Here is a 21740-nt window from a genome sequence, read left to right as displayed (position 1 = left end):
CTGGCCAGGTGTCTACACATAATTGCCCATGTTTGAAGGAGGGAAGGTCAGACATGGGACTGCTGATCCTGCGGTATGCAACCTCTAAGACTTGTGTGCCTGTTCGAGTGGACAGGGGGTCCATGGAGTCCAGTATGGCTCTCCATATGCGAAAAGGCTCTGTGTGGGAACCCAACACTTTTAGGTAATAAGAAGCAGCTGAAGATTGGACACGTCAAAGGGTGCTTGTGGTGATCAGGTTCTCCCTGATCTGATAGAGGGTTGTACAAGTGGCAGCGGATTTACAATTGGAAATAAAAAAATATACATACATTTAAAAAAATACTACTTTAGGGGTATAGCCTCCTTATTTCTTATATATACATCATCATGGGCTTAGGGGTATGTCTTCCAATCATTTAGTCACAGATAAAGAACAGTAGCAGAATTTCCAAGACTTACAAGCCATATCTTACCGAAACAAAACTAGCATTGATGTAATCAGATCCTGGAATCCCTGGCTCAGACAACAGCTTCACTCGGTTATTGTTATCTAAAACACAGAGACGGTATTCAGACTAATGAGTACTGTATGTTCAAAACTCTTTTACGGTTAATAATAAATCAGTGTGTTGAAATGCACAAAAACATATCTGTCATACAGGGTTTAATATTAGTGAAACGGTTTTTAGAGCGGTTCCAGGGTAAATCAGCATCAGATGTAGCCAAATCATGCAGTAGTTTCGGCAGTTCCTGTAACAAGGAGATTCACAAATCACCAAACTGATTGAACAAAATACGTATTTAGTGTCATTACAACACACATCTATACAGCAAAAGAAATACCGCAAATTCCTCGTGAAACTTGGCGTTGTCATTGGCACAAAGATCCTCCACATGCTGAAGAAATGCCTTCTTACTAACAGGTCTTTGATTGTGCACAAACAAAAAGAGGAAGTGAAAATATTATTCACATATTATTAATTTCGTAATTAGAAAAAAAAAGTAATTCATTTTACCAAAACAAAATGTACTCTATTCTATATCCAACATGCCAGAAACCATGTAAAGAAAAGAGTTCATTTAAACATACTGGGTAAACACTTCGCTTGTTTTGTTTATATGAAACCTTGCCTATCTGCTATTACTAGGTGAATCAGACTACAGACTACCTAAGTTTACTCAGTTAATGCCAGTGATTTTAATTTCTTAACACATTGCTACTATGCTTGCTCCAAGCATGCACACACAGGGGATGAAAAACTCCTGGTTTAAATGTTTGGATTTAAAGGTTTGAACCATAGCCACACTATTAGATTATGTACAGTATAAGCTGGCAGGTTTTTCCTTCAGTATCAAAGGAAAATGTGAAAATAGCTAATTCTAATTCTAAAATTTGTGTGATGTTCCACCTTTACGTCATGTCTTACACTGAACATTATAACCTGGCTACACCTAAAGAAGTGCACCATGCAACCAAGATCAAGTTATTCACCCTGTTTAGTGTTTTTTGTAACCAATTTTGGTAAACAAAGTTTATTTAGTTATTTTTATCCCAATTAAAATATGAAGCTAAAGTACAAGCTTTTGATTGGTTACAAAAGACTGGATCTTTGAAGTGAACGTTGAAATATTTGTCATATAACTGCTCTGAACATGCTTAGTGGTGTTGATAAAAATAAGTAAACAACCCAATCATAAAGAAGATAGATTACACATAAAAACAATATTCTCCACCTTCATCAACTACATAAAGCACACCTTATAGGTTAAAATTGGTGATCTTTGAGTCACTTACTTGAGAGATTTCCTATAACTGAGCAGCCTGAAAGGTTAATAAAATATACAAGAAACAGTGTCATAGACGTGTCAGCTTCTATTTCAGCAACCTAAACATGGCATACCGGGACTGATTTACAGAGAATAGCTTAGTAACATAATACAAATAAAATTAAACAATGACGCAATGAAGCCCAACCATGCAATCACATACTCTACAAATGATCTAAATAATTAATAAAAATAATAACAATAATGAAACATTATGGCAACAATGATGCAGTAATCAGAGCATGCAGCTGCATACATGCTGACAGACCACAGACACACATTTTAACCACTTACTGGATGACATATATCTCCTTCCTCCTAAAGAAAAAGGAGGAGTACCTGAGAAAAAAGGGAAGTGAGTAAATCAAGGATCCAGTAAAAATGCATGTTAGTTGGATAATAGGGGTGTAACAATACACTCTGCTCACGATTCGATTCGATTCACGATTCTGAGCTCACGATTCGATTTTCTCACGATTTTTTAAAAGTGTAAACAGTGCAAAACAATGCACATTTTCTTGTACAATTTTTAAACAAACAAAAAAAAACTTCAGTCCCCTGCAATTAAAGGTAATTACCAAGAACAGAGTACTTTACTGTAACCTAACAGGTTTACCAAATTTAAGTTACTTATCACCATCTTATGTAATCAAACAAGCTCATTGAGCTGAGCTGAGTCTTTAAACAGATTTTTTGTTGTTGCTTGAACTAATTTATTAACAAATTACATGTAAAATGAATTACTAATGTAAAAAAAAAACATTGTATTAAATTTTTATTATTTAAATTGCTTTATTTATATACTCAACGTGGAACAGAGTGCCACAACAATAAATTATAAAATACAAAAACAAAGACCCATCTTAATTAGACAAAAAGGTCTGATTGTGTATATTATTTGTAAATTTGCATCTACAGTGAAACAACACAACATCAACAAAATATAAATGAAAATGTGCAAAACAAAAAGCAGCATCCAGGTGACAGTATTTGTAAGTATTTAGTGAAGCTTGGCATTCGGGAAAAAACAAGGAGCTCATCTCTGAGGGGTTGATCCTGTTTCTCCTTTCTGTTATGATCTGCCCTGTTTAAGAAAAGAACTTCATCAAGTTTTCTCTCTCGCGCTCTCTCTCTCTCTCTCTCCCTCCTGTTCGTGTGCGCACTGTGTGTGTGTGTGTGTGTGTGTGTGTGTGTGTGCGTCTGTAACCCCGCCCCTCCTGCTAACGCCACCACGGAAACGGAAAAAACCCCGGAAAAAAACGAATCGGCTCAGGATTCTGTCATTCATTTTAAAGAGCCGACTCTTATAGCCGGATTGTTCGCGACCGACCCATCACTAATAAATTACAGAACGCACGTGCAATCGCGCAGATGTCCACGATGCACATCGCTACATTTTTGCATCGCGATGCATCGTGAAACGATGTTACACCCCTATTGGATAACAAATTATTGTTTTAGTGAGAAGAATGAAATACCCATGTACTTCAAAATCATAACACACCACTGAAGATCTGGAGAAAAGACTGTAAACGTAAAATCTGCTGGTGTAAATTGGAAAAAGTATCTAGCATCGCAAAACTGGATGGTATTTAAGTCAAAGTAAATCTGGGCACTATTCACGCTTTGCTCCATGTAAGGGTGCTTTTGACAATGGCCAGGAGTTAGCATGGGCACTTTGAATGGCAGCCTGACAGAAAGGGTTTCAGGCACACCTCATAACCAGTATTAAAATGATCTGCAATTTTAATCACAGTAGCTCTACTGTTGATCCATACCAGATGCCAGAGCTTTAATTTTCGAGTCTTGGCCACCCAACAACCTGTCTTATTTCTTTCTCGAACCACTGTTGGACCACTGCTGATAAGCACCCCTTGTATGATATTTTAACCCAGTGTCTGGCCAAATAATTTGGCTCTTATCAAAGTCTCTCAGGTCATTATGCTGCACATTCAAGTCTGCTATGAGTAACTATCATCAGCCCCAAATTTAACATATACCTGACCGTGACATGCACAGCTGTTGGTTGTAATTCCAGTTTTACAGATATTACAACTAATACTAAAATAAATTCAGGATTCTGTGAAAGGATTTTAACAGTAGAACTAACCGATTTATTTTTTCCTCTTTTAGCTCCATGTCAGCCATTGCTATGAGCTGATCCAGCTTCAACTTGGTCTCAATAATCTCTGCTTCTCGTGGCGAGTAGGTACCACCCTCCTTCTGCCTCTGATGGATCCTACAATCGGACAAGAAACTATCATTCTGACATACTGCTGTATTAAGCACATTGGTACACATAGTTAGAGTTTAGGGGTGGCCTTCACTTGTCTCCCAAAATGGGTTCACATAGAGACGGGAATTTGTCAAGAAATTCTAAGATTTATACTTCATATCCAGCATGTCCTTCTTATTTATTAGTGCGCAGGCATTTATTTTTAGCATATGTTTTGTGCCAGTAAATGTGCTTTATTATTTATAGGGCATTGATTTTATATGGTTAATTGTTTATGAGATGTATGTGTATAATGCACATATTTATACACAAGTGCAAATAATTCTGTAATTACAGAGCTATAGTGGGTATGTAGATAATTTAATGTCTCGGGGTAAAAGAATTCACTGGCATAGACACAACTGAAAGACATATGCATCAAGAGCTACGCTCATGACAAACCTGGAAGCCTGGAAAGCATAAACTGCACAAAAGCAGTTTCAGTAATCTCAGTGGTTTACATAGAAAACTAAGTTACCTACCGGCTGAGTACAAGTCTAAATAATGATAGCTTTCTCTGCTAACAGTATACACTAAATAGCCAGTATATACAGCTAACAGTACTATATGTGGACGCCCCCCTTATTATTGAGTTTAGGTGTCCTAGCCGCACCCATTGATAACACGTGTATACATTTAATTATTTACTTACATTTTTTTATTACATTTTCATGTTTTACCAGCACTTTATCCAAGTCAGGATCATAGTGGGACTGTTTTCTCAGGAATCACTGGGCACAATGCAGTAACACATCCTGGACATAATGCCAATCCATCACCTCAGACATAGTCAGTCATGTCTGTATGTAGACACCTAACAGTCTGATAGAACTGCTGGGGATTCGAACCTTGGATCCCAGCAATAGTGGGCTAGCACAATTTTACCACTGCGCTACCCGAGCAGCTCCCCCAAACAATGCACATTGTTTGTATTTATTAAAATATTAGACAAATGGTTATGCAGAGTTGCTTACCGTACAGAAGCATATATAATCAAGATTAGAAAAACTGCTAAGAAGAAAGACAGCAGCACTCCCAGGATGATCTGCTCATCCCGAGTCAAAAGGCGGTCATCTGCAACACAGGAGTAGATACAGCAGGTGACAAAACATGATGAAGAATGACATTTCATTATCACTTCATTTGGTTTTAAAAATGAGTTCCTGCAGCTTTACCTGCAGTTCGAATTTTTTCAGAGTACTCAGAGTCTGTGTACTGGCCCAGGATATTTGTAGCACGAAATTTGAATCTACAAAAACAGCAAAACATCTAAATAATGCACAACATCTTACTATTACTTTGTGGTTTTTGATTATGTGTGTGAATTGTCAAACATTACGCACTAAAGCAAACTGCTCAGTGTGTGTGTGCATTTTGTCTTACACATAGAATGTTCTGGGTTTGAGAGGCCCATTGCAGAGTGTTTGTGCATTTTCAGAGAAGCAGCCTTCCTCTGCTCCTATCACATATATTCTGGGAGGTGTGCTCATGCGATCCAGATCCTCTGTGCACTCTGGGTTAAGAAAGCCATCATCTGTGATGTAGGGTGCAGGAGGATGGAAGAATACGCTCTTCCAGTTAGACACATTGCTGTAGTCCATCACTGTGATACAGGCAGAAAGGTCATTGTTATTCTACAAACTGACAGATTTAGTAAAAAATTATGTATCACAAGCGCTTGGGTGGGGCAGTGGTAAAACACGCAAGAACTCTGCTCTGCTATCCACCGGCTGGACAGCTACCCAGACATGATTGTCTATGTCTGAGTGTGGGTGGGCCAAAGGAATTACTCATTGCCTCTGTTGGCTGGTCTATGACACCTGCACAGAGACAGGAAATAATGGAGAGCAGTGCATGACTCTCTGTACGTGATACTGATCTCTGTGTGAACCTGCTTCTGGCACATATGTCAGAGGACACGTGTTTGATACGGCCCTTTTTGGTCAGGGTAGTGGTCTGTAATATTAGAGGATAGATACAAATGTTTATGGGATACAAGTAGTTTCCTGAAATTACCAGGCACTATGCAGTTACATACACAGGACAGGACACTAATGTATCCTGGGTCTCAGCCACCCCCCAGACATAGCGAATTATGTCTGTATGTAGATGTTCGACCAGCCGATATCACTACTAAGATTTTGAGCCTTTAATCCAAGCAGAAGTTGAGATCCCAGAAGCTAGAGTAATTCACCACCACGCCACCAAAGCACCTAAATGCAGGACATCACTGGGTTATACCATGTGGCTAAATTGCAGTACTGTAATGTCAAACGATTAAAGGGGTTCCTTTGTGCTGAAGATGATAAAACAACTGTAATATTTTAAGGTAATCCAATATTCAACAGTGTAAAATGTATTTTTTACAAACTATATTATTTTTATTAATCTGAGTTTTCTCTACCCAGTAAATTCTATGCTGTGATGTGCCATCAGTGCTATGAATGTATTTCCGATACCTGCTGGCTCAGAGACGATGACCTGAATTTTCTGAATAGGACCATTCTCATCTGAGAAGAAACACACAGGCATCTCGATAGTGATGGTTTTGGATGTTGCCATGACAACACCGCCACTGTTCAGAGCTACCGCTGGCCTTAAAGATGGCTTCGGTGGAGCTAAAATGAAAATCAGAATATTAGGAATTTTACTCACTGTGAACAAAGACTGGCTGCTGCATTTCACCTGGACACAATAGCTTTAAAAGTCAGAAAGGAGTGACACTCATACATGCATGATTTAAATTTGGATATGGATGAGTCATGACAAATTTAATACATCATTGCAATGACTAGAAACCAGCTCATCTACAAATTTCCTGATTGCATGAGCTTAATTTGGCCTAGGACCTAGGAAGTTACACACAAATAAAAAGGTGGCCAAATAAATAGAAACAAAGTAACCAATGAAATACACAAAAAAAAAAATCAACAGCCCACAATGGAGAAAGTTGACTGAATGGGGATAGCGCAGAACTCAGAATACAATGGTAGTCACAATATGACAAGCAGCTCCACAGTCTGCGACAAGCCAACTCCTGGAAAAAAGGAAAGAAAGGTACCCTTCCAAACCTGCCGATTCCGGCAATGCATGAACAGCACCCCAACCCTACCAACAGGCGCACTGTCATAACATGGATTTACGGGTGGGGTCCATTATAGAAATGAGACGTCAAACTGCCTCTGAAGCCATTTGCCCTCTCAGGGCGGTTCCAGTAGGAGGCCCAAAATGCAGAGACACGGGTGAGTTCCCAGAAATCTAAAGAATGCTGACATTGCACACCACAACATTGAAAAACAAGCACTAAACATAATACCATGCCAGTAACTTGGGATTAAGTGTAAAAGCTAGATGGTTGCAGATATTGTTTAAGAACATAAGCTTGAATAAGCCATTTTGTTCAAAACAGTTTAAGGAATGATATAAAGAGGAAATGCTTTAATGGACAGCTGTATTTGGCTCTGATTTTACAGAGCTAAAATATCTCTTTAGCATTAACAATAATATAAAGGTGTTCTTCTGTATCATGTAGCAGAACAGTGATTGTAGTTGGGTAGAACAGAACAGAACCCTAGGCTGCACAGTTTTTCTGTCACACTCAGTTACACTGATCAGCCATAACATTAAAACCACCTGTCTAATATTGTGTTTGCCCATCTTGTGCCACTAAAATAGTGGACTCCACAAGACCTCTGAGGGTGTCCTCTGGAACCAAGATGTTAACAGCATCTCTAAGCTCTCGTGGAAGGCGGACGCACTGTTCCCTGCTCCCTTATCTCTCCTGCTTGGCTTCTTCTGTATATATTGTCTCGTCTACTCTACTCTTCAGAGATTCTCTTAGCACTGCTCTTCGAAGAACAAATTATGGATTTGGTTAAATGGTCTCTGAATGCTATTGACACCATCTTCTCAACGAGGAGTTCGGGTTCGGGGGAACCCACATGCCCCGGCGGAACGCAGATGGCAGGATACGCGATGGACTCATGGGCGAAGTGGAGAGTCGTGTGCCTGGCACCTCTTTCGTTAGAGGACATAGAAGATGTTTACCTATTCAGAACTTTGTGATTGTGGGGTTTTTGCTGATTGGATTAGGCTTTACTCTGCTGTATCGGGAAATTAAAAGAGTTGGGTCAGTTGTCAAGGGTCCCCAGAAACTGCCCAATTTGATTGATATGATGGGCAAAGCCGTCGGAACTCAGACTGTGACTATGAATCGCAATATGGAATTTATCTTGGAGAAACTAGCGGCTTTGCAAAGGGATTTGAATCAGAGACCGAATCAATCGCAGAGCATGTGTTAAGGAAATTTTTAACCGTGTTCGGATTACAAAAACAGGTCATTTCTGCTCTTTGGCTTTCCCTGCTATCAGCATGGCCTCGCTGATAAGGAAATTCCTCCGGAAGATCTGCGCTAAGGGTCATCTCACCCTCCCTCCCCTGTTCTATGTATGTTGACTGTTCTCATTCTGGGCAGCAACTGCTGTGTCGCCATCTTATCGCGAACTTTGTACAGACTTTTTGCAGGAATGAAAGAACTGACATTTTCCCAACCCATCACCCGACGCCTTCCAAACTTCTTAGCTTAATCCCACCAATACGGCAGGACGGGTCTGCAGTGCGCGCCGGCATACTGGCTGCGAATCGCTGGGGCTGCTTGTCGTAGTTTGGTTACTTTCCTATCCCTACATCCCTAACCCGTGGCTCGTTGTGTGACTATGTTATGTTCTTATGTTTACATGTGCTTGTGTGCTGTAAGGAGCTTTTTTTCGTGTTACCATAGTGTGCTCCTTAGGGAGCACAATGTGGTTGCTGTTTTTTTTTATCTCCTACTCTCCCAATGTGTTACCATTTCTTGTTTAACGATGTGAATTTCCCCTTTGTGGGACTAATAAAGGATTATCTTATCTTATCTTATCTTATAAATCCTGTAAGTTGCAAAGTGAGGACTCTATGAATTGTTTATCAGACACATCCAACAGATGCTTAATCGGATTGAGAACCATTCCTGAACAATTTATTCAGTATAGCAGGGCGCAGTATTCTGCTGAAAGAGGTCCCTGCCGTTAGGGAATACTGCTGCCACAAAGAGGTGTACTTAGTCTTCAATAATGTCTAGGTAATTGCTATTTGTTAAAGTAATATCTACATGAATCTCATGTACAGGTGTCAGAATGAGCATTTGTGTGTAGCGACAGCTTTCTATCAGAGCCAACTTTTTCAGTAATTTGGCTCTTTTGTGGAATCGGACCAGATGGGCTGGCCTTCACTAACCATGTGAGACAGTAAGCCTTGAGACCCCATGACCCTGTCGCTGGTTCACTGGTTGTCTCTCCATTAAATAGGCACTGACCACTGAATGCTGGAAACACCCCACAAGACCTGCTGTCATCTAGCATTACAATTTGGCTCCTGTCAAAGTTTAATCCCTAAGCCCATATTTCCTGCTTCCAATATAACCCACCCCATGGCAGATGCCATTGTAACATGATAATCAATGTTATTCACTTCTGTCAAGTTTTAATGTTGTGGCTGATCATGATATGGGCATGGTTAATGTACTGCTTTCAGTAAATGATAACCTATAGAAATGCAGTGCAGTATATTGTATGCAATGTTAATGAATAACTGGTAATTGACAAGTCATTTTTTTGATCAATGCTGTTGGAAAAACATAGTTAAAACCATTTTCCAACAGTTCATGATTGGGAATTACATAAATAGCTGAGCTGTAGATAACACACATTAGCAGCATGTAGAGTAATTTAGTCTTGTGCTGAAATATTCCTCTGAAGCAGAAATGTAGCCCTTTTAGCATGCATAAACCGGTTCCTCATAGCATACTTACCTCAACAATGGCGGTTTTTTTTTACAATATATTGCAAGATTCCAGATTCCATTTTATAAATTGTACACTATAATTGCTGAATAGTTTGGGTCATGGTGTTTATGCTCATTTTTATGTTCTACTTTGTTGCCATGTCGTCTACATTAAGCTGTTTTCATTCAACAAGGCTTAAACCTTGTTAACATGAAACTCAGCCATGTGTTCAGTGTAATGTGTAGTTTTACACTTATTTCACAATTATTAACTGTAAAAATAATAATGATGCAAGCAATTTGGGTTTAAGAACTTTGATCAAAGGCCCAACACTGGCAGCTTGCTGGTAATGAGACTTGAATCAGCAACCCTTTGATTATCAGCACCTTAACCACTGCGCTACTGCTGCCATTGTTTCACGGGGTCTTTGCACCAAGTTTAATATTGGCTATTCTATGCATGTCCTATTCACAAACCTTATTGTACCTCTTTACAAACTGGCTACTTTAGAAATAGCATAACATTGCCATGAAAGAAAAACAACTGCAGGCTAGCAAACATATTATCTTTATATATAATATGTAAGTTTTAAGTACCTTTCATCCCAGTGATAAGTTTAACTTCTGAGCTGGGCCCCAAACCTGCTCCATTTACTGCAGCAATCTGCATGTTGAGAAAATAAAAATCCCAATTCAGTCCTGCTTCATACATCAAGTGCATGTGTTTAACATAGAAACAACAAATGTACACACTTGCATCACAGATCTACACCACATATTTGTACACATGCATGTGTTTGTGTGTGTTGTAGCATGTGAGCTGTCTTTGTTTTACCCGAATGCTGTAGTTAAAGCCTCCTTTAAGGCCCTCGATAACAGCAGTCATGGTCTTGTTGGCATTGCTGACCACTTGTAACCTGTCGATGTGGAAGTCCAACTGTCCCTCACGGTAAATGGAAACGTGATAAGCACTTATGTTGCCATTTGGCTCATCCGGAGGTAAAAATGTTACCAACACCCGAGTCACTTCCTCTGGAATGATGGTCAAAGTCACATTTTTTGGCGGATCTTTTGGCTCTAGGAAAAAAAAAACATAGAAAATTTGAGTTCAGGACTAGGACTTGGCCACTCTAAAACCGTAACTGTATTCTTTTCATTTAGAAATAGACTTGCTTTAGCTCATTGTGCTTGAGCTTTAGATTATCGGCTGATGACTGGACGTTCTCTTTAGGATTTTTTAGTAGAGAGCAAAATTTATGGTTTTATCCATTAATGGTTCTTGAAGCATCAAAACATCCTCATACCATCACACTACCACATTAACCGTTAAAATAACAGAATGCTGCATAAGCTTTACCCCAGATGTCTTCCAAAATTAGTGTCTTACAACTTTCCAATGGGTACCATCTCAGATAAGTGAGACCTTAAGTTAATTTATAAAACATATATAAATGATGTCCTGCTTTTAATTTCTTGTGTCCCTAATAATAAAAAAATCACTGCTGAACCGCATTTTGAAGGTATTCATATTACTGGGCTTCTCCAGCACTCTCAGCGAGGATGCTAAATTCATATCCATTATAATAAAGTGCTCAATAATTCAGCACTTCCTCTAAAACTCCTACAGAATAATCTGTCAGAGTAAAATCACAGATACTGTAATGTTTGGTTTATTTGGATGCTTTCAGCTCTAAAAACAAATATCACCTCATTAAATACCAGAACAAATTACTTGAATTCATTTTGCTTGACAAAGTTGGTTGCTTAGAAGGCCCCCAGGACAATTCACCAGACAGCTAAAGCAGTATAAATAGGAAGCTGCCAACATTGTTCTATTCTGTAATGATCCAAATCAGTATGACAGTGTACTACTGTCTGATATATGACAAACTCTCAGTTCGAGCTAACTTAAAGGCTTCATAGATGTCAGTAGAATAAGACGTGATCTTGTAGCAGTGGACTCACTCTACATCAATTACATCAACACAGGGGTCATAAAAAATCAACTCTGGCAGCTCTTCCTCTTCCTCTCTTGCTTCTGGATGATGATGCAGGCCTTTGATCACCATAACGAGCTGCCTCGGGAACAGTTTCTATCCCTTGGCCATTAAAGAGCTCAACTCCTAATTGCACTTTGGTCACTATGGCTTACATTAGGTTCTTACATTTTTGTAATGTAATGCATTAATTAGCGTTGCACTTCTTTACTTGGTTCACAGGCATTACTGGGCTTTCCTTCCATTGTGTTTCATCATTCATAATTAAACACGATGTTACTAATGTTTTCACGTCCGTGTTGTTCTCAACCACTCAGTTACTGACAGAGATGCTTGATGACAAAGCCTTTTAAGCTTTGCATCAGTAATGAGTAGACAATGATTCAGCACAAAAAATTATTAAAATTGCATTGTTTTAAACACCCAGAAAAAAATATACAAAATAAAGAAAATTTCATTTAATTTCATTTCCATCAACTGCTTTAACCTGGCCAGGGTCACGGAACACCAATTTATTACAGGGCTTTGGCCATCACCCCCCTCCCAGACATAGCCAATCATCTGTGTAAATACCCAGCTGACCAACAGCACCTCTGAGCAGTGGTTCGATACTCAGCTGTGGTGGGCTAGCTTGCACTATAATGAAAATTATAAAGTAATATATTAAAGCCTTAGTAAAACCAATAAAATCAGCATTTTTATATTATTACAAAATAAAAATATACCATTTCTTGCTATTCAAACCCAAAACTACCTCATTATATACACTATACAGCCAATTTATGGGAAACCTGCCCTATTTATTTAGTGTTTTAGTCACTGTCATTCCTAACAGGTGTAAAAAATTTATTATATAAAATTAATTATATTCTTTTACTTTTTTTGCAACAGTTTGGTGAATTTTCTTGCTAGTTCCAGCAAGAATGTGCCTCTGTGCATGATGCAATGTCCATAAGGTTAATGCCTGAACTCACAAATGCCATTGTACTGAATGGGCACACATTCCGTCCGACACAATCCACTAGAAAATCTTGTAAAAAGCTTTCCTAGAAGTGGAAATAATGTTGAAGCAGACATAGTCAGCTTCAAAGTAACACCCATGTTTTTTTTAAATTGATTTGATGTTCAATAAGCTTATGATCAGGTTTCCACAGGCAGTAGGCCACACTAGGGTGTTATGCACTATAATAGGGCTTTAAGTATTGTTAACAGGTTTTCATGCTTAATTTTAATCTCAAATCAATCAATTCTCACTTATTTTCTAATTACATGTACTTTACTGTCTCATGCTTTACTGTTTCATGTGTAACATTAGGTGTGTTTCACATGTTCTTGTTTTGAACATAGAATTTAAAGGCAACACTAAATTTATAAATTAAAAACAAAAAATAAATACTTTTTATTGTGTGTAGGAGCATTAATGATTGCTCTAATCTGAAATTGCTCAGTCACAGTCTGTTCTCACATTCAAACCATCCTACCATCTTTGGATTGTCCCATTCTCAGTGAATCAAATTTCCTCAGCTTTATCACACCCATTATTAACAACTCCTTGACATCTTAGAAAGCAAACACCAGCTAACTCAATTAATAACAAAAGAGTGGTATTATTCATGTTAATGTGTTGCTTTTTTATGACAACCACTCTTCAATCAGTGGCTTTCAACAAAGGAAACTGCAAGATTCTCTCTTTCATTTTTCAAATTGTTTTCAGAAAAAAAAAGTCTGTTATAGTGATTAAGAGACACCATGTTATTTCATGTTATTCCTGTATCAAAACCCCTTCAATGGCATCTTGGCACAGAAAAGACCAAGTTCTATACTTTTGTCTTTGCTTTCAAAAAGAACTTAGGGGCCCGGCTCCAAATGATGTTTCTTTGCTCCAAATGTTTCTTTATTCAGAGCTACACACCTGCTAACTAGCTCAGATTTAAAGCTTTAGAATACCTGGCTTGCTCTTTTTTGAGACCTCATGGGGTGAGTTCTGCAAGAGTCTGAAAACCTACCTTAAAAATACATAAGATCATGCCTCTTATTTATTTATTTAATTTCATTTTTATCTTTTACCATTGTTTTATTAGGGTCAGGGTCGGTGGGTCTGACTGGGTGCAATGCAGTACCCCCTCCCCCAGACAGGAAGCCAATCCAACGCACGTGGGGCCTTTGCCGTCCCAACCCAAAGTCAATCATGTCTCTATGTACATGCCCAACCAGCCAAAAGTACAGCATATCCACTAGACAAAAACAAAAAAACTTTGCCACTTTGTCATTATAAAGTGGAAAATTCTACTTTTTTGCTATCATTACTCAAACACAAGATCTTTCTCACCCCCCTCTAGTGTTCGGACGAGAACAGGTTTAGAGGCCATGCCGTCTCTGTGAGCATCCATCACGTCTCCAGTAAAGGCAGTGACAGTAACTGAGTACTGGGTAAATGCTGACAAATTGCCAATGACCACAGTCCTGATTTCTCCCGGCTGCCTCACTATACTCATATTGTGACCTGAACCATCCAGCTGAAAGAGAAAGAAAACAGAAAAGAAAACATTTACTGTGAGTGCATTTGAAACGTGTTTTTCTATGAATTGGTACAAATCCATCTAGTTTATTCTTTTATCACTTCAGCTCACAGAAACAATATCAATGAGGTAGGAGGTCGGCCCTGAAATGATTCTGGGTTCATCCCACTTGATTTTCATTCCAGAAGAGGAAGGGATCACAGAAACAGCAGCTGGTGGGGCATCAGGCTCTGAGAAACAGAGAAAGACAGAAATGTGTCGCTGCACTAACAGGATTGTATCCAATTGAAAAAGCAGCATATAGTGGGGGAGATAGTACCAACACTGTACACATGTTCATATAGACATAATTCTAGACCTGAAAATAACAATAAATAATAAAACATTAAGCTTTATATTTTAGTCAGATAAACATTTAAATAACTGTGTGAAGACGCTCGGGTGGCACAGAGGATTATTCTGATCTCCAGGTTCAAAACTTGAGGGTGCTGTTGGTCAGCTGTGCATTTACATTGACACGATTGCTATGTCTGAAGGGGAGGATGGCTAAAGCCCTGCCATGGTCTAGCGCCTTCTCCAGGGGATTCCTGCCTTGCGCCCAGTGTTTTATCACTGGAACAGAACCTGCTACGACCCTGAGCAGAATAAAGCGGTTGATGGAAATGAAATCAAATAACTGCTATGTACGCCCATGATGATGTAAATCCCATTTGACTGTGGACAGTGTCCCACAGCTTAAAAATAATGGCAGACCTGTTTTTGGTGGTTCATCAATTGTTTCTGGACAAATTTACTCACAGCATAGGATGGCACTTTGGATTTTGTTCCTGACCTTGGCAAGGGACTACTTTTCTACCTGCTTTTTAATGTGTGCAATCAAATAGACCTTGTTCCGTTTAGATAAGCCTGGAAAGTTCATCATCTCTAGTCAATTAGAATTGATATTTAGAACTGATAATTCATACCAAAAAGTTAATTTACATCACCAAAATGTCTACATTAATCAAATAATCAAGTTGCTGAAGGATCTTTTTTGCACCCAATTTATATGTTTAATTTCAACGTGTGTCCCTCAGTGGACAAAGAGGGCTGCAGGCAACATACACCTTCTCCAACACATGTGAAGCCACCAGCCACGTCTTTACACCAGTCTATGTGGAATTTCTACACGGAGCTTCAACTTGTGAAGAGGACTGTTCTACTGAATTATTCTTTTGCCACTTGCACCAGCGCCTTGACCCGGAGCAGGAGACACTGTTGCAGCAGCAAAGATGTGAAACCCAATCAAACCGAACACGCTCAGATACAGCATTTGTGTCTATTAAGTTTTCAGCCCTGCTGATGGCATTTGCTTAGACCTGACCCATGGAATCATGGTGGCGAAGGCGGGCGAATTTAACCTTCACTGTGTTTTTCAAACATGTATGTATCATTCACACATTTGCTTATCTTTTTTGTGTAATAGCAAATTTCAAATACAACCCGTAACTAGGAATCATGTATGTGTGAAATTCTTTTTTTTTCATCATTAGACATACTTCCTGCTAGTGTTTGTATATAGATCCACTCTGTAGGTGCTCCTGCTCCAGCGTTGGTCATGGCTGTTGCTCTGATGCGATAGCGAGTGTATTTAAGCAGAGGCTGCAGCGTGACTCTCTCGCCCTCTCCTGTCCCATCTATGGTCAAAACAACTTCATCCTCCACACAGGACTGTTCATTCTCCAGTTCACACACCCTCCTCAGTCCCTGTCTCTCCACTCTGTAACCACGCAAAAGCCCGGGAACTCTGGCAGGACGAAGCCAGCTCAGGATAACAGAATCTGAGCTAATGTTCACCACAGTCAAGGACTGAGGAGGGCCAGGAACTATGAAAAGAGATAGAAAAATATATTCAGTAATTCTGAAATTTAAGCTTAGATTGCTAATCAAGTACCATTAATTTTATATCAATATAATAACATAAAATATAATTGTTCAATTTTCAAGAATTAAAATTAGATGTTAAATAATACGTTATGCATGTATGAAAAAAATGTCTGAGTGCCCAGCTGACTGATAGCAACGTTGAGACTAAAACCCAGGTGTATAGGACAGCTGCTCAACTCAAGCACTTTTTTGTTCCTCTTATTTTGTTAAAATAACCCATGTCCCTAGCAAAAGAAAAGTCTGGTATATAACCTAGGCCTTCCAAAGTTTACACTGGCTGCTTATTAGGTTCAACAATGACTTGGAAAAACCTCAAGCGTATAATCTTTAAGACCCTAATGCACACCCTAATGGACAGAATGCACATTTCACTAACAACCTATTGAACTCTTACTAGTTTACTGTACCTGATTCTGGAAGTGTGTGTGCAGTGCAGCTGGCCTCTACTCCTGGACCAGCTGAGTTAACAGCAGCTACAGAAATGATGTAGAAAGTGTCGGGCTTCAGCCCACTGAAGGTGTATGCAAGTGTGTCTGCGAGCATTAGAGGATCCACCTCTTCTCTACGATCTGCTGAGTGCACCAGGTATAGCAATATCTGTCCATTCGGATTAGCTGGTGGCTCCCATTCCATATACAACGAATCCCAATCCAGCCCAGAACAGGACAGATTCCCAACTGCCTCGGACACTGCAACACACACACACACACACACTCTATTTATTCACAGATTATTTAGAAACATATTTCAGTGTATTGCTGTTTGTATTACCTGACTCCCGGGTAGTAAAGGTAACAGGAAAACTGTAATGGTCTCCATTACCGGCTCTAGTGTAAGTGCACACACTTATCTCATATGAGCTATGGGGTTTGAAACCACTTAGCTCAGCGTGTGTGGAGGCATCTGATGAGTTCTGTTGCAAACACAAGAATTAGAGATGTGTATTTTACACTCATACACAAAACACACACATTAGTATTCAGAGCAGATACTTATGTCTGGACTTAAGTGCTGAACTGATGCTTAGCGCAGGTTATGCATAAAGAGTGTGTTTTAGAAGCTCAGGATTAGAAGCACTAAATAAACAAAAGTATGTGGACACCTGTTACCAATGGATGGGGCTGAGCTCAATAATTGGAAAGGGTGTCCATATACCTCCCCACAATGGATCATACCGGTCTGCATACCTGAATTGAAACAGTTTTTATGCCGGATGACATTCCTTACCCTCTTATTTTATCCAAGGCTTAGTACAGAGAGTTCACAGACACCTCCCAATGGCTAGGCTGTACATCCCCCATACATAGCCAATCATTGAAATTGTACTGCACACTTACAAGTAATACTAGTTTTAAAAAAGAAAGAACTGCTTTAAGGTGCTCAGGTGGTGCATAGACCTTCCCCTGGGATCCAGGGTTTGAATCCCTAGTGGTGTTAGTGCCTGGTTGGACACCTATAAACAGATATGTTTGGCTACGTCTGAAAAGGTATTTGGCCGACGCACAACAGATTAGCGTCCTGTTTGGGGTGTGATACTGCATTGCACCCAGTGATTCTGGGTAAACCTGACCCAACGCAAAAGCAATGTTAAAACATGAAAATGTTTCCTGATCCATTTTCAGATACGAAACTATGAACTTTTGTGAAAGCACACAAAGCTTAGAAGTGATTAAATAAACTAACAATCAGAAAACCTGGCAACCTTAAAGGCTTTATGCAGGTCATTTGCCTTGAAGAGCTTACCACAAATTGAAATTGAAACAGCTGCAATATAAAAGACCCTACATATCAAGTGCTGTATCTTTTGGAATGGAACACATCCCATTGTCTAAGCACCTGGTATATAATAGTGTTGGAGTTCAATTCCACTATTCTGAATCCATAATGCTGAACCATGCCATTTGGCTCCAAACTAGGTTCCCAGTGGAGCCATACTGAGTCAGACGAGTGGTTAAAGATGCTGAGATTTCGTGGTGGAGACATTGGACCTGCACACACAGATACATACAAACACAGAGTAACATGAGATGGTATCTTTATATGTGTTAGTAAAACACAAAGGTGAATTTAGGGTGGTTTTAGGGTAGTATGATCTTTTAAGGTTCAGCAATGTTTTAAGTTTAGAAAACAATAATGGAGATCATTTTATCACATGTTATTAGAAGCTCTTGGTGTAGCGGTAAATTGTTGTAGCCTGCTATTGCTGAGGTCCAAGGTTTGAATCCCCAGTGGTGCTATCAGCTAGTCAGGTGTCTAAATACAGACATTATTGGCCATGTCTGAGAGGATGAGCCCCTGTGGTGAATTGGCATCCTGTCTGTGGTGGGTTACAGCATTGTGCCCAGTGCTTTTGGGTAAACTGGACCCTCTCTGACCCTGACAAGGGTAAAGCGTTGGTAAAACTTTATGATACATTATTTTTAAAGTACATCATTTCATGAAGCCATCCGAATGACAACCATGTTGATGGTTTTTCATACCGGGGTTTACACTATTAAAAACTGTAGTGTTAAAAGGTGTAGAATAATTATATATAATAAACTCCCGCTCACCTGCTTCATCAGTGTGCAGTGCCAGCATTAGTGAGGGGCCCACGCCCCTGCGGTTCACTGCAGAGATGGACAGATTGTAGGGTGTGTATGGAGTGAGGTGTGCAAGAGTGAACTGGGTTTCAGCGGTGTAGGCGCTGCTGAATCCTTGGGGTCCTTGCAGAGCTATGGCATATTCTATTATCTCCCCATTCACTTCTGTAGGGGCAAACCAAGTGACCAAGATAGATGTGGAGGAGAGATTCTTGCTCATGCCAAGAAGTGGAGCCGAACTCGGGACTAAAACACACACAAACACACAGAAAGAGAGAGACAGAGAGCGAGAGAGAGAGAGAAAGCTGTTGTTATGGAATGTGTAAATGTGTGTATAAACATGTGAATGTGAAACAATAAATGCTAAAACAATTACTATTGTAGTCATGTATGCTTATTTATTACAATTATTCAGGCAATTTGTGAAGAATGAATAAACTGCATGTTATCAGTAATAGACTGATAAACCTGTAGTAAAATAGGAAAAACTAATAGCAATAACCCTCTACGAGACCTATCATTGTCATGGTAGCATCAGCCCCCTCACTGTCTATCAGATACCAGTTTGGTGGATTGGTACAACATGGCATGTGTCATATTCACACTTTATTACCTATCTCACATACACAATATACGCTTCACGCTCTATAGTACATTACCACACGTTGTTATTATTAGTATGCAAATGCTTCATTTCCACTAGCAATTATCCATATGTAGAGTGGGTGGCCAGATGTCTGAGACAACCAGTGAACATGCTTCTATTTACCATTTTTTGGATTTAATCTAATGTTTTTTTTATACAAATCATCACAATCATCAAATCATTATAATCAGCATAACAACTTGAGCAAAAATGAGAATGTGGGACACTAGTGAATAGCAAATTATCACATTTGTAATTTCTTTGTACAAAGAAAAGATTTCCTTCAGTCTCAATCTTTTCATTGAAGCACATGGTGGATTTGATCAACTCACTCATAAGTCTCTATTTATCCAAAGTGATTTACAATTGCAGGCCTCTAAGAGTTAAGAGCCTTGCTTAGGGGTCCAACAGTGGTAACTTGGCTATGGTTCTTAAACCAGCAACCTTCTGATTACCAGTCAGATTCTTCTACCAACATCAACTTATTTTCCCAAATGTACAAATCTGTAAATCAAATTAAGCCTTTACACAATACACTGGGTAATAATTGTACTCCAAAGTAACTCTCGCAAAATCAGGTATGTGGACCAGAATGATCTGCTGTGGCTACTGCAAAATACAGTAGCAGTGGAAATACAATTTGCATTGTAATTAAATCATCCTCTTTAAAAAGCATCAGAAAAGTTTTCATATCACTACACTGACACCTAACTTTACTCCAACCATGTGTCATTTGATCTACTATGTCTACTTTATATATGTGTGTGTGTGTGTGTGGGGTGTGGTCCTTTAAGATAAAAGTGTTTGTGCAACACTAAAATAACCTATAAACATGGTGGATAATCTCAAAATAATTAAGGAGAGTGTGTACTACTCACCATCATCGTCCGTTCTTAGGTGCAGAACAGAGGTATGGTCTAGGGCAGAACCAGCACTGGTTGCAGGTGTGACTTGAAAAACATAAGGGAAGTACTTCCTGAGTTTGGTGAAGAGGAAGACTGTATCAGTAGTTGTCTTGGTAATAGTTTGGTTTTCTGTGCGATTCAAGGATGGGTGAGTAGTGCCAGCCTCCTGTAGTATTAGCTGGTAGGAGACTTTACCATTGGGCTCTAGAGGAGGGTCCCAACTAATCACTACAGCTGTAGAGCCATAGAGCTGAGCTGAGAGGTTATGGACCGGGTCACTTGGCACTGCGATGAGAAGAGACGTTCACAGTTAGTCCACTAATATCACAGACATGTTCACACACCTCAGAATAGGGAACAGATGTCCTATCAGACCAGGAACTTGAGTTAAAGACACAATTGAATGGTCATTTGGTGCATTGTGTATCTGGATTGTGCTCTGATTTACTTTTAACCACAGATTTTACACTCAAAATCAAATACAACTGTTCAGTCAGATGGAAATGTAATTGTATCACACATAGTATGTAAAAGAGCCTGTTTTGATTTTTTTTCACTTTTGCATAGTATTCTTAACTATGATTAAAATGCCAATACAGCCAATTCCTTTCACACGATGCACAGAAAAAATGCTTTCTGCTAGCAGTGCCACTGAGCATCAAGCTTGAAATAATAAACACTATGGACATTATTGACTGACAGTATTAATTAACACCTCAAGGACATTTTGTTCTCTATTCAGAAATGTGGTTACAAATACAGTGATTGGAAAAGTATTTGCCCCTTTCTAATTTTTTCTTATTTTGCATGTTTGTCACCTTTTTTGCTTGTTTCAGATCAACACAACCAGAAAATACAATTTCCACATTGAACTAAGCCACAGTCCAAAAAATAAGATAAGAAACAAATAAGAAAGAAATTTATCAGCTAGTTTTTAAGTTTAGGAGGGCAATAACATGGGTGTTGCAAAACCTTTTATGAACTGTGTTAAATTACATTTTGGATAAGGATTTAAAACTTTTAACTTGACAAATATGCAAAAGTAAATGAAATCAGCACATGGGCAAATATTTTCACTGCATGTTATATTCATTCTTTACAAGTTCAATGGACATAAACTGTGATTTTATAGCACATTAAATTGCTCATATCATTTGAGTTGTGTGTAAAGCTAACACCAATCATTAAAAAGGATTAAGAACACAGATAACATAAACAAATAAATACATCTTTTCAATTCACAAATGTACCATTTCATATCACA

The 21740-nt window shown here is 39.0% G+C and overlaps 1 protein-coding gene across 1 annotated transcript in view; it reads right to left on the bottom strand.

The window, feature by feature from the left end:
* ptprq (protein tyrosine phosphatase receptor type Q) overlaps positions 1–21740 on the bottom strand; it is a 66241-nt gene that overhangs the window by 4523 nt on the left and 39978 nt on the right. Inside the window, exons 33-52 of the mRNA XM_063005068.1 lie at positions 20450–20761; positions 18896–19171; positions 18180–18331; positions 17115–17256; positions 16751–17032; positions 15956–16282; positions 14529–14647; positions 14228–14414; positions 10737–10978; positions 10499–10565; positions 6544–6702; positions 5468–5687; positions 5260–5333; positions 5059–5158; positions 3920–4048; positions 2104–2148; positions 1778–1804; positions 826–907; positions 642–732; positions 456–532 (exon numbers count right to left, since the gene is read on the bottom strand). Of these exons, the coding sequence (XP_062861138.1) occupies positions 456–532; positions 642–732; positions 826–907; positions 1778–1804; positions 2104–2148; positions 3920–4048; positions 5059–5158; positions 5260–5333; positions 5468–5687; positions 6544–6702; positions 10499–10565; positions 10737–10978; positions 14228–14414; positions 14529–14647; positions 15956–16282; positions 16751–17032; positions 17115–17256; positions 18180–18331; positions 18896–19171; positions 20450–20761 (3110 nt within the window). The remainder of the gene's footprint in view (positions 1–455; positions 533–641; positions 733–825; positions 908–1777; positions 1805–2103; positions 2149–3919; positions 4049–5058; positions 5159–5259; positions 5334–5467; positions 5688–6543; positions 6703–10498; positions 10566–10736; positions 10979–14227; positions 14415–14528; positions 14648–15955; positions 16283–16750; positions 17033–17114; positions 17257–18179; positions 18332–18895; positions 19172–20449; positions 20762–21740) is intronic.

The sequence above is a fragment of the Trichomycterus rosablanca genome, chromosome 11 (genome assembly GCF_030014385.1).
Source record: "Trichomycterus rosablanca isolate fTriRos1 chromosome 11, fTriRos1.hap1, whole genome shotgun sequence".
In the NCBI taxonomy this organism is placed as follows: domain Eukaryota; kingdom Metazoa; phylum Chordata; class Actinopteri; order Siluriformes; family Trichomycteridae; genus Trichomycterus; species Trichomycterus rosablanca.
Note: the sequence above shows the minus strand (reverse complement) of the source record. Positions and strands in the feature narration are given on the sequence as shown.